This window comes from Cetorhinus maximus, chromosome 31 (genome assembly GCF_964194155.1).
Source record: "Cetorhinus maximus chromosome 31, sCetMax3.hap1.1, whole genome shotgun sequence".
NCBI classification, from domain to species: domain Eukaryota; kingdom Metazoa; phylum Chordata; class Chondrichthyes; order Lamniformes; family Cetorhinidae; genus Cetorhinus; species Cetorhinus maximus.
The window spans coordinates 12,284,182-12,298,681 of record NC_135909.1 but is presented as its reverse complement, the minus strand read 5'-3'; the positions used below and the strand labels follow the sequence as shown (position 1 = coordinate 12,298,681).

Here is a 14,500-nt window from a genome sequence, read left to right as displayed (position 1 = left end):
AGGCGATGGACTGTTGGTGAACTGTGTTTTACACGCTCTCGTTCGAATCCTGTCCTTATCGATGTTTCCATTGATGCTTGGCTGTGTTCGGTGTCGCTGCCGGTAGTTGTGTTAATGATATTTATGATTTTACTATGAAGCTTTCCGAATGGTCTAATTGTTATTTTGATCACGTCTCAATCACAGCGATTCTCGGTAATGTAGATTTAACCCTCGTTCAATTGTTGGTCTCATTAATAATACCCCATAAATTAATGACTGCGCTTTGTTCTCAGACGCGTTTATATTCGGCCCCTTTCCCTGGCTTTGGAGAGAGAGATAATAGAGCGCAAATGCGTCAGTTTCCAGTTCTGGTCAAGTTTGGCCTCAATAATCGATCAGTTCATTTCCTATCAGCCCCGGTTGTGCAGGAACCTTCAGTCACAACGCTGGCAAATTTACACCAAAAATGTTCACTTTTGATTCCCACGAATATCTAAAATATACCGTCCGTTTTTAGAGATATGAAAATGAGACTTTCTGCCGGCTGGTTAGAGGGTTTCAAAAAGGACTGAAATTAACCGAAATGGATCCCGGATTCTAAAAGCGAATCTGGAACTTGGTATAAAATGTGAAATAGTCCCATCTCGGACCGATATTGGCAAAATTTTTTCGTCAGATAGAGTTAAATATTAATGGGATTTTCTATATGAAATCTATTTATTGTTTTATAAATATATCGGCGGTTTTTTCCATATCGAATAAAAAGAAAAGTTTGGATTCTGTAAATTTGGCGCCGTTATTTTCGGTTTGTTTTAGATACAGATAAAGCCAGGACGAAAATCAGAAACGGACAGATACAGACAAACTGTAGACAAGGGAAAGAGAGAGCGAGATTAAGTGCATCCAACATTCCCATACTAAATGCCTATTTCCAATTAGTACGGTATTGTGTCCTTTATTCGTTGCATAACATTTTGGCGGGCTTTCAGCATTTGAAATAAAAAAGGTTGGAAGCTGATAATTTGGCGCCGTTATTTTCTGCCCTCACTCCGTGGAGTCTCCGGATTGGTGAGTTCAGTAGATATCAGGTTGGTGATATGAACAACATTATGAGACGCAGCACGAAGTGACCAATCAGCAATGCCCGCAGCACCATTCATCCCGAAGATATAAGAGAAGCGAATGTTAGAGGATTTCCTCATTCCCTGTGAAAGTGTTTGTGAGATTGTGGAAATGTCTGGAAGAGGAAAGACCGGCGGTAAAGCTCAGTCCAAGGCCAAGTCTCGCTCCTCCCGGGCTGGACTGCGGTTCCCGGTGGGCCGTGTTCACAGGCACCTGAGAAAGGGCAACTATGCTGAGCGTGTGGGTGCCGGAGCCCCGGTCTATCTGGCTGCTGTGCTCGAGTATCTGACGGCTGAAATCCTCGAGCTGGCCGGTAACGCGGCCCGGGACAACAAGAAGACACTCATCATCCCCAGACACCTGCAGCTGGCCGTCCGCAACGACGAGGAGCTCAACAAGCTGCTGGGAGGGGTGACCATCGCTCAGGGCGGGGTGCTGCCTAATATCCAGGCCGTGCTGCTGCCCATGAAAACCAGCGCTGAGCGCTCCCAGAGGAAGTGAAGCGGCCACAATGTGATCTAATAACCCAAAGGCTCTTTCCAGAGCCACTCACGGGAAAGGGCTGCTCACTGTCAGGAGGGTCAGAGATGGAGTTATTGTAACGGTGGATTTATCTGTTTCTGATTTGTTAACTTGTGTTTTCAGTTCCCGCTCTGGATAGCGCTGTTTCTCTGCTCACACATCTCCCGCATTTGTTAGTGAACTATTTATGGACAGGATATCAGAAACAATCATTCTGTAAATCCATAAATGTCAAAAATACCGAATCTATTCGATGCAATTACGAGAGCTACATGAGGAAATTCACAAGCGGGTTTCACAGCGAGTGTTGCGCCCGGACAGGATCTGATTCAATTGCATCTGCCCGCACGCAGTCTGTGAAAAGGGCTGTCTCCGATCTCAATTGCTCATATAGGCAGCATTTTCTTTACTTCCCATGGGGTTGGGACGGTTTAAATTCTATGCCGATTACTTACGAGATTCGAGTCTGAGCGGCCGAATTAATTTCTGTTCTAAACGCCGGTCACAGCTCTTTCATTATTTGATTTAGTGGCTCTTAAAAGAGCCGTTGTTGTGTTTGGTGCTTAAGCCGGGTTTTAGGCGCGTTCCCCGCGGATGCGGCGGGCCAGCTGGATGTCTTCGGGCATGATGGTAACTCGCTTGGCGTGGATGGCGCACAGTTTGGCTTCCTCAAAGAGCCCCACCAGGTAAGCCTCGCTGGCCTCCTGCAGGGCCATGACGGCCGAGCCCTGGGCGAGCAAGACGCTAAAGTCCTGAGCGATCTCTCGCACCAGGCGCTGGAAAGCCAATTTGCGAATTAGCAGCTCGGACCTCTGGTAGCGGCGGATCTCCCTCAGAGCCACAGTGCCGGGTTCGTAGCGATGAGGCTTCTTCACTCCGCCCGTGGCTCGAGCGCTCTTCCGGGCCGCTTTGGTAGCCAGCTGTTTGCGGGGAGCTTTCCCTCCAGTCGATTTGCGCGGTGTTTGCTTGGTCCTGACCATTTTCTGAACCGATTACAGTCTGGCCTACAATCCGCATTTTTAAACTCTGTGAGGAACCGCCCCGAACAGTAATTGGCTGGAGCCCAAATTGAGAGTTCCAATCAAACACACGCACATCCCACCTCGCGTTCCGAGGTCTCTGCTCTCTCTGTGAGACGGTGGGTGGCTCTTAAAAGAGCCTTTGTTGTGTGTTTGGTAGAAAGGGTAAAGTTGTTCAGCCGCCGAATCCATAGAGAGTGCGGCCCTGGCGTTTCAGAGCGTACAGCACATCCATGGCAGTGACCGTTTGGCGCTTGGCGTGTTCAGTGTAGGTGACCGCATCCCTGCAATTTCGATGTAAACTCGTTTCTTTGCTGCTTTGATCGCGCCCTCTCAGTCGAGCGCTGACTTCTTCTCTGTGTTTCCAGTAAAATCATGAAATAAGCGAAAAAATTGCCTTAAATTCTCTCTTCAGGGCTAAGCAGGGGAGCAGCGCGATCCTATGACAGGGAAATCTTGTGATTTTACACAAGAATGACTCGGAAATCTGGCGCTGAGGCCGGACACACAAACACAGTGACATTAGTCTAACCCGCCCGCCCCTTTAACACACTCTCGCTGATACAATGTTCACATCTACACACTGACAAGACAAACTGTGTCTCAGAATTACAGCTCCCAGGACAGGATTTCCTCTTCTCTCGGCCTGAGCTGTGGATTCTCGGGAATTCATTGTAGGTTCCCAGCTCAGTAACTGTTAAACCCTCTGAGACCGGAGCTGCTCACAGTGTCTGTTCCCCAGGTTCAGGGGACTGCAGCCAATCACAGCTATGCCTGGGTTAAACTGTAACTGGTTTAAATTATTATCTTGTTCACAAGCAGAATTATTTTTGATCATTTAAAGATACAGATTGTGTGCACTCAGCCACGAAACAACAGTATCCCGCCTTCATGTGGAGTTCAAGAGAGAGGGGGTGGAGGGATTGACAGAGACAGAGTGAGTGAGGGCGGTGAGACTCAGGTAATGCAACAGTTGCAAAAATCCGAGTAAACTCTGGTTTTACCCAGAAAGATTCTCATGAAGAGGCAGAAGCTGCATTCTCAGATCTTAATGATATTGTAACAGAGACATATTATTAATCCCACACGCAGGAACAGTTCTGCATTTTGACAGAAAAGAGGCAGTATAAACATGATAGTCCAGTTCTAAAAATTGTGCAAGGTCAGAGGGACTGAGAGTCTTTAGATCATTGAAGAAGACAGGAGATTTTGAGGGTGTAGTTTGGAAAGCAGATGGGATCTTTGCTTTAATCAACAGAGGTACTGAGCATAAAAACAGGAACATTATGTTTAACCTTTCTAAAGCTCTGGTTGGACTGCAACTACAATATTGCATGCATTTCTGGTCACCACACTTTTGGAAGGATGTAAGAGTCTTTGAGAGGGTGCAAAGAAGATTTACTAGAATAGTTCCAGGCATGAGGGATTACAGTTGCAAGGTTTGTTTGCGGAATCTGGAGCAGCTCTCCTTGAAGCAACCGAGATTGAGGGTTGGTCTGAGTGAGGTGTACAAGATTATTACAGGTTTAGATCAGGTAGACAAAGAAAACCTGTTCCCATTCTTCCCTGGCCACGGGGGAGGTGCCAGATGACTGGAGAACAGCTAATGTGGTTCCTCTATTTAAGAAGGGTTGTAGAGATAAGCCAGGGAACTGCAGGCCAGTATGTCTCACGTCATGGTTAGGGAAACTATTGGAGAAAATTCTGAAGGAGAAAATCTATCTCCACTTGGAGAGGAAAGTTTTGATCAGGGATATTCAGCATGGCTTTGTCAGAGGGAGGTCATGCCTAACAAATTTGTTTGAATTTTTGAGGAGGTGACCAGGTGTGTAGATGAGGGAAGTGCAGTTGATATAGTTTTTATGGATTTCAGCAAAGCCTTTGACAAGGTACCACATGGGAGACTTATAAAGAAGGCAAATACACATGGGACACAGGGTTATTTGATAAGGTGGATTCAAAATTGGCTTCGTTGTAGGAGACAGGGTGATGACAGAAGGCTGCATTAGTGATTGCAAGTCAGTGTCCAGTAGCATACCACAGGGATCTGTGCTGGGTCCCCTATTATTCATCATTTATGTAAACAACATAGATGACTATGTGGGCGGTAGGATTAGTAACCATCCTCTGTTAATTACTTTCCCAACTAAGAGAAATATTTGCTGCCACTCACAAACTTATCTGATTTATCATTTCAGTTTGCAGGCATTAACATTGGAATCTCGCTTCCTGTAAACACTTCAATCGGCAACAAACATCTCAAATTGCATTTGTTCACACAAGAACACGAGCTGCAATTGCTGCAAACACACACCAGTGGAGACCAGCCCATTTCTCACAAAGAGCGGGCACAGTCTGAATGTTCTTCTCTCGTTCACTATCACTCCATCATTACCTGAATATGAAATTCTGGAATGGAAAATAGAGTGAAGTTGATATTTATTAGGCGCTTCCTCCCGCGTTACAGTTTATGCTAAAATGGCAGACAGAATTCCCAGAATGCTCTGGGTGATTTCAAACGGCCATTCTCGATCAGAATGGCCGCACTGCGCAAGCGCACCAAATCGTAAAGGAAATCCTGTCTAGCCGCGCATGCGCAAGGAGCTTGATCGAGCGCAGCCTCAGTAACACCGAGTCTCAGCGGTTCTCAGAGCCCGAATGAAAGCCGCCGGGCCCGTCGGACGTGCGGCGGGGGACCCGGGGGACGGCATTAGATCCCCTGGTCTTTCTGATATATATTGTTGACCGACTGCTTGGTGTATGGGACACCATTTCAAAATTTGCGGATGACATGAAACTTGGAGGTATTGTGAACTGTGAGGAGGATAGTGTTAAACTTCAAAAGGACATAAGCATATTGGTGAAATGGGCCGATAAGTTCGACCTCAGAATGACCCGGGGCCGGCCCTGGGGAGCATGCGCACTCTCAATGCCGGGGAAGTCAGTGCATTTGATAGAGCCGTTTCTGGGATGCAGGGAATTGTGGGAACTGCAGTCACCATGGGCAGATGTTAGTAAGTGTTTTATTGCAGGTTGATTGTCAGTAACTTGAAATGTGAACGTTTCTTTCTGCACATTTGCTGTCTGATGTGCTGTGTATTTCCAGCATTTTCTCTCTTTATTTCAGATTGCCACTATCCACATGATGTTGTCAGTGAATTGTTGCAGGTGTTGCTCACAAAACCAAGGTCAGAAACTCAAACTGACAATTGAAGAACACTTTTGAATCAGAATGGATGTTGGACATGGAAGTCGATCCTCGCTTACTTTGAAGGTATGTTCTTGTTGGCTGTTTTAGAACTGGAGAGTAGAGAGAGGAGAAGGTGGTGGGTTTAACTGCGAGCACTTTTGAGAACAGTAGGGCCCAAGCATTTCTGATATAAGGTCATTTACTGTTTCTTGTATAGTAACAGAGACTGACAGGAAGTAAATTTCACATTCACATGTAACAGCAGAGAGTGACAGATGGTGTTAATTCCACCCACACTCATATATTGTAAGAGAGATTGACGGAAAGTTAATTCATCGAATCATAGAATGATTACAGCACAGACAGAGGCCATTCTGCCCATTATATTCTATGCTGGCCTTCTGAAGGAGCAAATCACCTCTTGCCACTTCACCGCCTTTTCCACATAGCCCTGCACATTTTTCCTTTTTGGATAATAATCCAATTTTCTCTTGAATTCCTTAATTGAACCTGCCTCTACTACATTCTCAGGCACAATAACAGAGACTGACTGATAGAGAGTTAATTCCACACACTCAGTAACAGAGCCTGACAAATTGTTTGTTTATTCCTCACTCACACACAGTAACACAGACAGACAAATATGAGAGTGTGGAACTAACTCTCTTAATTTCTCTCAGCCTCTGTTGTTGTAAGTTAATTCCTCACTGAAATATTAATGGAAATTGAGAGGTCTTAACTCCACTCTCAGACGTCAGAACAAAGACTGGAAAAGAGAATTCCACACTCACAGCAACCAAGACTGAGCGATAGAGATAATTCCACACTCACATACCGTAACAGAGACTGACATGAGTTAATTCCATATTCTAATACACCTAGAGGCTGACAAAGAGTGAATTCCACACTCATATACAGTATCATAGGCTGCTCGAGAGATAGTTCCACTCTCAACCGTAACAGAGACTGACAGAGATGTAAATTACACACTCACATTCAGTAAGTGATGGACAGAGAATCAATTCCACACTCACATGCAGATAAGGCTGAGTTAATTTCACGCTGAAATACAGCAAAAGAGACTAACAGACAGAGGGTCAATCCCACACTGACAAATTAAAAATATAAGAAAGAGAAGCAGGAGGAGGCCATTCAGCCCATCGGGCCAGCTTCACCATTCAATAAGACCATGGCTGATCTGATTGTGGCCTCAAACCCACTCTCCCACCTGCCCTATAACCCTTGACTCTCCTGCCGATGAAAAATCTGTCTAACTCAGCGTGAATATATGCAATGACCCAGCCTCCACTGCTCTCTGAGGTGGAGAATTACAAAGATTAAGGACACTCTGAGAGAAGAAATTCCTTCCCATTTTTGTCTTAAATGGGAGATGTTTATTTTTAAACTGTGCCCTTTGGTTCTATTTTCCCCACAAATGGAAACATCCCTCTCAACATCTACCCTGTCAAACCCCCTCAGAATCTTAGTTGTTTCAATGAGATCACCTCTCATTCTTCGAATCTCCTATGAAAATCAGCCCAACCTGCTTAAACATTCCTCATGAGACAACTCCTTCATCTCAGGAGTCAGTCTAATCAAACTTCTCTGAAGTGCCCCTATGCAGTTATATCCCTCTTTAAATAAGGAGACTCCAACAAAACACAGTACTCCCGGTGTAGTCTCACCAATGCTGTGTAGCTGTAGCAAGACTTCCCTACTGCTAAAGTAAATAGGCCCTTCCCATCCACTCTATCCAGGCCCCTCACAATTTTGTGCATCTCAATCAAATCTCCCCTTTGCTTCCTGTGTTCCAAGGAGAACAACCCCAATCCATCCAATCTTTCCTCATAGCTGCGATTTTCCAGTCCTGGCAACACCCTCATAAATCTCTGGACTCTCTCTACTACAATTGGATCCTTTCCGCAATGAGTTGACCGGAACTGCACACTACTCAAGTTGTGGCCTAACTAATGTTTGACGTAGTTTCAGCATAACCTCCCTGCTTTCATATTCTATGCCTCAGCTAATAAGTGAAAGGATTCCATATGCCATCTTAACCACCTTATGAACCTGTCCTGCTACCTTCAGGGATCTGTGGAAACTCACTTCAAGGTCCCTCACTTCCTCAACACCTCTCAGTATCCTCCCATGTATTGTGGCCTTGCATGAGACTCCAGACCCACAGCAATGTGGTTGATACTTAAATGCCCTCTTAGGGATGGTTTATAAATGCTAGCCTAGCCAGTGACACCCACATCCCATGAATGAATAAAAAAAATACATCACCTCACACTTCTCTGGGTTGAATTCCATTTGCCACTTTTCTGCCCACCTGATCAGTTCATTGATATCTTCCTGCAGTCTACAGAAATCCTCCTCGCTATCAACTGCTCGGCCAATTTTTGTATTGTCTGCAAACTTCTTGATCATTCCCCCTACATTTATATCCAAGTCATTTATCTTGGAATCATTCTTGTGAATCTCCTCTGTACTGTCTCCAATGCCTTCACATCCTTCCTTAAGAATGACACCCAGAACTGGACACAGTACTCCAGATGAAGCCTAAAAAGTGACTTATACAAGTTCAACATGACCTCCTTACTCTTCACAGAATCACAGAATCTTGTACTCAGTGCCCCTATTAATAAAGCCTGAGATTCTATATGCTTTATTAACTTCTCCCTCAACATGCCCCACAATCTTCAGTGATTGATGTACATATACAATGAAGTGCCTCTGTTCCTGCACCTCCTTTAAAGGCTGTCCCTTTATTTAATACTGTCTCACTATATTTTTCCTACCAAAATGAATCACCTGACACTTCTATGCATTGAACTTCAGCTGCTACTTGCCTGCCCAATCCACCAACATGTCTTTGTCCTTTTGGAGTTCAAGACTATCCCAATCACAGTTGACAATGTTTCCAATCTTCGGATCATCTGCAAATTTTGAGATTTCTCATCTCGCTGCACACCACAGTCTAGTCCATTAGTATATATATCATTTGAATAATGTTTTGTTTTCCTATTCTTCCCATCAATGTTCCCCACATTGTATTCCATCTGACAAATGTTTGCCCACTGACTTAACCTTTCTATATCCTCTTGCAGACTCTTTGTGTCCCCTCACAGCCTGCTTTCCCACCTATCTATGTATTGTCTGAAAATTTGGTGATGCTCTCTCCATTCATCTGAGTCATTAATATAGAATGTAAATAGCTGAGAACCCGGCACTGATCCCTGTGACTCTCTACTGGTTGCAGTTTGCTAACTTGAAAGTGACCCACTTCCATAGAGTAACAGAGACTGACGGATGGAGAATTAATGACAATCACATTATTATAGATGGACAGAGAGTGAATTCCACACTCAGACAGTAACAGAGATTCACAGTGTGTTAATGCCACACTAAAGTAAACTATTGGAGACTTAAGGATAGAGAATTCATTCACACTCACATAAAGTAACAGAGACTGTCAAAGAGAGAGTTAATTCCATATTCAATTACACTCATCGAGAGAAAGAAATGCTGCACTCATATACAGTACCAAAGGCTGACAGTTAATTCCACTCTCACATGCAATAACAGAGATGAACAGAGAATTAATGCCCCACTTACATACAGTAATATAGAATACCAGATACAGAATTAATTCTGCCCTCTCACACTAACAAAGATGGACAGAGAGATAATTCCACACTGAAACTCAGAAGCAAATACTGACAGATGAGAGTTCATTGTGCACTCACACACAGTAATGGAGATGAGGGAGATTTAATTCCACATTGACATACAGCAATAGAGGCTGACAGATACTGAATTAATTTCACACTCAGACAGACTAATGTTTAATGATAGGTAGAAAGTTATCATAATTCTGCCCTGAAACATAGCAACAGAGATGACGGATAGGGAGTTAATTGTGCAGATTGACTGATATTGGGGATTAATTAATTCCACATTCACATACAGTAACAGAGATGGGCAGAGAGAGAGTTAATTCCACACTCTCATTCAATAGCAGTGACCTGGTTCTCACTTGAAGAATTCATCTGACATACATCATATGCTTCATTGTTTCATCATATTTCCTATCTTCCTCATCATCCAAGGAGCCCAGGCTTTGGTTCCCCTCCCTTTCCCCCTTATTGGAAAGTACCTAGTCTGTACCTGACACATCTCCTCCTGAAAGATCACCCATTGTTCTGTTACAGTTTTTCCTGTCAGTCTCTAGTTCCATTTCACCCTGGCTAAATCCCCTCTCCTCCCATTGAAGTTCGCTCCCTTCCAATCACTCTTACCCAAGGCTTCACCCACAGACACTTGGTTCACGTGGCCAACCTTGGCCCACCTCATTCCCCAGCACCAGATCCAGCAATGCCTCCTTCCTAACTGGACTGAGAACATCCTGGTCGAAGAAGTTCTCCTAAACACATTTCCAAAATCCCCAGATATCACCGCTTTATAGTTCTTATACATCTCTGTGATTTCCCTGCATATTTGTTCCTCTATATCTCTCACCACAACTCCATTTTTTTCCCTCTCTCTCTTTTCTGAACACTTTGTAGCCTTGAATATGAACCCGATCCTCACCATTTTTAAACCACGTTTCCATCATTGCCCCCACATCATTTTCCCACATGGCTCTTTGTGCTTCTAGCTCACCAGCTTTATTCACCGCTCTTTGTGCGATTACGCACATACATTGTAAACCTGTCCTTGTATTCCTCTTAGATTCCTTCTTCATCTACTCCTATCTTATATGGTTCTACTTCCTTTTCTAGTTATTCCTCTTTTCTACTTCTATATACTGGGGCTCACCCCCTGCCAGTTCAGTACAAATCCCCCCCAACCATATGAATGACCCTCCCCATGAGGGCATTGGTCCCAGTCTTGTTAAGGTACAACCTGTTCCTTTCGAATAGGTGTTTCCTGTCACAGAACTGGCCCCAATGTCCCAAGAATCTAAAGGCTCTCCCACCTCCTGCACTGGCCTCAAGCCATGTATTGATGCTCCCTATTTCTTCCTACATTTCTACTCTCACTATCACGTGGCACTGGCAGTAATCCAGAGATTACTCCCTTCGACATCCTACATTTTAACGACCTCCTGAGCTGCTGAAATTCTGACCGAGTGACCTCAATACCTGTCCCCCCTGTGTCATTGATACTGACGTGTACCACAACCTCTGGCTCACTCCCTTCCCCCTGCGGAATAATCTGCACCCTCCCCATGATGTCCTTTACCCTGGCCCCAAGGAGACAACACACCATGTGGAACAGAAAAGCCTGTCTGTCCGCCTGACTATGAAATCTCCAATAATGACTGCATTTCTACTCTTTGCTGTTCCAACCTGTGCAGTTTCTTGCCCATTGATGCCATGGTCTGGACTGCACTCCTTCAGGGTGTCACCATTCCCAGCAGTCTGCAATTCTGAGTACCAGTTTGACAGTGAGAACAGTGACTGTGGGAGATAGAGGGTATAATAGAGGGACTTCGGGAGGAAGAGGCTAAAACAGCGAGAGTTCGGGAGCAGAGAGGTTAAAACAGTGAGACTTTGGGAGAGTGAGGCTAAAATAGAGACTTCAGGATAGAGAGAGAGGTTAAAACAGATTTCGGGAGAGAGAAAGGTTAAAACAGAGAGTTCGGGAGAGAGAAAATTTAAAACAGAGACTTCGGGAGAGAAAGGTTAAAACAGCGAGACTTCGGGAGAGAGAGCTTAACACAGACAGACTTCGGGAGAGAGAAAGGTTAAAACAGACTTCGGGTGGGAGGTTAAAACAGGGAGACTTCGGGAGAGAGGTTAAAACAGCGAGACTTCGGGAGAGAGAGGTTAAAACAGAGACTTCGGGAGAGAGGTTAAAACAGAGACTTCGGGAGAGACAGGTTAAAACAGAGACTTCGGGAGAGAGAGGTTAAAACAGAGACTTCGGGAGAGAGAGGTTAAAACAGAGACTTCGGGAGAGACAGGTTAAAACAGAGACTTCGGGAGAGAGGTTAAAACAGAGACTTCGGGAGAGAGAGGTTAAAACAGAGACTTCGGGAGAGAGAGGTTAAAACAGAGACTTCGGGAGAGAGGTTAAAACAGAGACTTCAGGAGAGAGGTTAAAACAGAGACTTCGGGAGAGAGAGGTTAAAACAGAGACTTCGGGAGAGAGAGGTTAAAACAGAGACTTCGGGAGAGAGAGGTTAAAACAGAGACTTCGGGAGAGAGAGGTTAAAACAGAGACTTCGGGAGAGAGGTTAAAACAGAGACTTCGGGAGAGAGAGGTAAACAGAGACTTCGAGAGAGAGGTTAAAACAGAGACTTCGGGAGACAGAGGTTAAAACAGAGACTTCGGGAGACAGAGGTTAAAACAGAGACTTCGGGAGAGATGTTAAAACAGAGACTTCGGGAGAGAGGTTAAAACAGAGACTTCGGGAGAGAGGTTAAAACAGAGACTTCGGGAGAGAGAGGTTAAAACAGAGACTTCGGGAGAGAGGTTAAAACAGAGACTTTGGGACAGAGAGGTTAAAACACAGACCCTTCCGGAGGGAGAGGTTAAACAAGCAAGACTTCGGGAGAGAGAGGTTAAAGCAGCGAGACTCAAGTAGGAGTAAGGGTAAAATAAAAGCAAGAGTCCATATTCGATTTAGTTAAGTTATGCCTGGGGAGCTCAGTGCTGTGATTTGCACATCCTGCGCTATGTGGGAAATCCTAGACTCTCCCGGCGGTCTGGATGACCATGTGTGCAGGAGGTGCCTCCGACTGGAGGAACTCGAGCTCCTGGTTTAGCAGCTTGAGCGGCAGATGGGGGCACTACGGTGCATCCATGAGGCTCAGAGGCTCATGAATAGCACGTTTCAGGACGTGGTCACCCTGCAGCTGAAGGAGGTGCAGGCAGAGAGGGAATGGGTGACCACCAGACAGAAGAAGGGCACCAGGCAGGTAGTGAGGGAATCCCCGAGTGCACCACACTTGCAAACTGTTTTTCGGTCATGGAGAGTGACGGTTCCTCTGAGGAGGCCAACCAGAGCCAAGGCCATGGCACTGTGGGTGGCCCAGCTGCTCAGTGGGGGAGGACAGAGGCAATAGTGGGAAGGGATACATTAGTGAGGGGAGTAAACAGGCGCTTCTGTGGCAATAGGCGTAACTCCTGGTTGGTATGTTGCATCCCAGGTACAGGGTTAAGGATGTCACGGAACAGCTGCAGGGCATTCTGAAGGGGGGAGGGTGATCGGTCAGAGGCCATGGTTCATGTTGGGACCAATAACATAGGAAGAAAGAGAAATGAGGGCCTGCAAGCAGACTTTAGGGAATTAGGTGGGAAATTGAAAAGCAAGACTTCAAAGGTGGTAATCTCCGGATTACCCCGGGTGCCACACAGGAGTGAGTATAGGAGCAGAAGGATAGAGCAGATGAATGCGTGGCTGGAGAGATGGTGCAGGTGGGAGGGCTTTAGATTCCTGGGACATTGGGACTGTTTCTGGGGTAGTTGGGACCTGTACAAGTTGGACAGGTTCCATCTGAACAGGAACGGGAGCAGCATCCTCACGGGGAGGTTTGCTAATGCTGTTGGGGTGGATTTAAACTAAATTGTTAGGGGGATGGGATCCTGAAAAGTTGTTCAGAGGGGAGAGAAGCTGAGATGGAATGAGAAGTTAAAACACTAGTAAGAGAGTCTGAAAGGCAGAGGAAACATAGGCCACTTCTGAAAGAAGTGAGTTTAGCAAGGCTAAGTGGAATGTATTTTCATGCAAGGAGCCTGAGGAATAAGACAGATGATCTGAGGGCACAAATTGGCATGTGGGAGAATGATATCATAGCTATGACCGAGACCTGGCTGAAAGAAGGGCAGCTCAACATTCCTGGTTATAATGTATTCAGACATGATAGGGGGAGACGGGGGTGTAGGTGGATAGAAGAGGAAGGGGGTATTGATCAAGGAATCAATTATAGCAGTGAGGAGGGATGATATCATGGAAGGGTCATCAAATGAGGCCATATGAGTAGAATTAAAAAACACAGAAGGGGCAAACATGCTGTTGGGTGAGAGAGAGGGAGATAGAGGATGAAATATGTAATTAAATTTCAGAGATGTGGAAGAATAATAAGGCAGTAATAGTCGGGGATTTTAACTACCCAAACATAACTGGGATAGTTTCAGTGTGCAAGGTAGGGAGGGAGCAAAATTCTTAAGTTGCAACCAGGAGAACGTTTTTAGCCAGTGCGTAGAAAGCCCAACAAGGGAGCAGGCAGTTCTGGACCTAATATTGGGAAATGAGCCCAGGCTGGTGGAAGGCAGATCAGTAGGGGAGCATTTTGGAGATTGTGACCATAACTCAGTTTGATTCAGTAGAGTTATAGAAAAGGATAAGGTTGGGCCAAGAATAAAAGTTCTAAACTGGGGAAGGGCTAATTTTACGAAGATGAGGTACGATTTGGCCCAAGTGGACTGGGAGCAGCTCCTTGCAGATAAAACTGTGTCAGAGCAGTGGGAGGCATTCAAGGAGGAAATAGCGAGAGTACAGGGCAAGTATGTTCCTGTAAAGACAAAGAGGAGGACCAAGTCCAGAGAACCCTGGATGTCAAGGGACATGAAGGTTAGGATTAAGGAAAAAAGAGGTTATGACAGATACCGAGGGCTCAATAAGGCTGAGTGCTAGAGGAGTATAAAAAGTGCA

At 45.3% G+C, this 14,500-nt stretch overlaps 2 protein-coding genes and 1 long non-coding RNA gene across 3 annotated transcripts in view; all 3 read left to right on the top strand.

Annotated features, from left to right (window-relative positions):
• The window catches only part of LOC144670420 (histone H2B-like), a 528,756-nt gene that overhangs the window by 345,569 nt on the left and 168,687 nt on the right, over window positions 1–14,500 (top strand). The window lies entirely within an intron of this gene.
• LOC144670333 (uncharacterized) overlaps window positions 1–14,500 on the top strand; it is an 82,620-nt gene that overhangs the window by 59,831 nt on the left and 8,289 nt on the right. The gene's annotated exons all lie outside the window — the stretch shown is intronic.
• On the top strand, window positions 1,216–1,605 carry LOC144670446 (histone H2A-like). Its single transcript, XM_078532939.1, has one exon. The coding sequence runs from the start codon at window positions 1,216–1,218 to the stop codon at window positions 1,603–1,605; it is 390 nt and encodes a 129-aa protein (XP_078389065.1).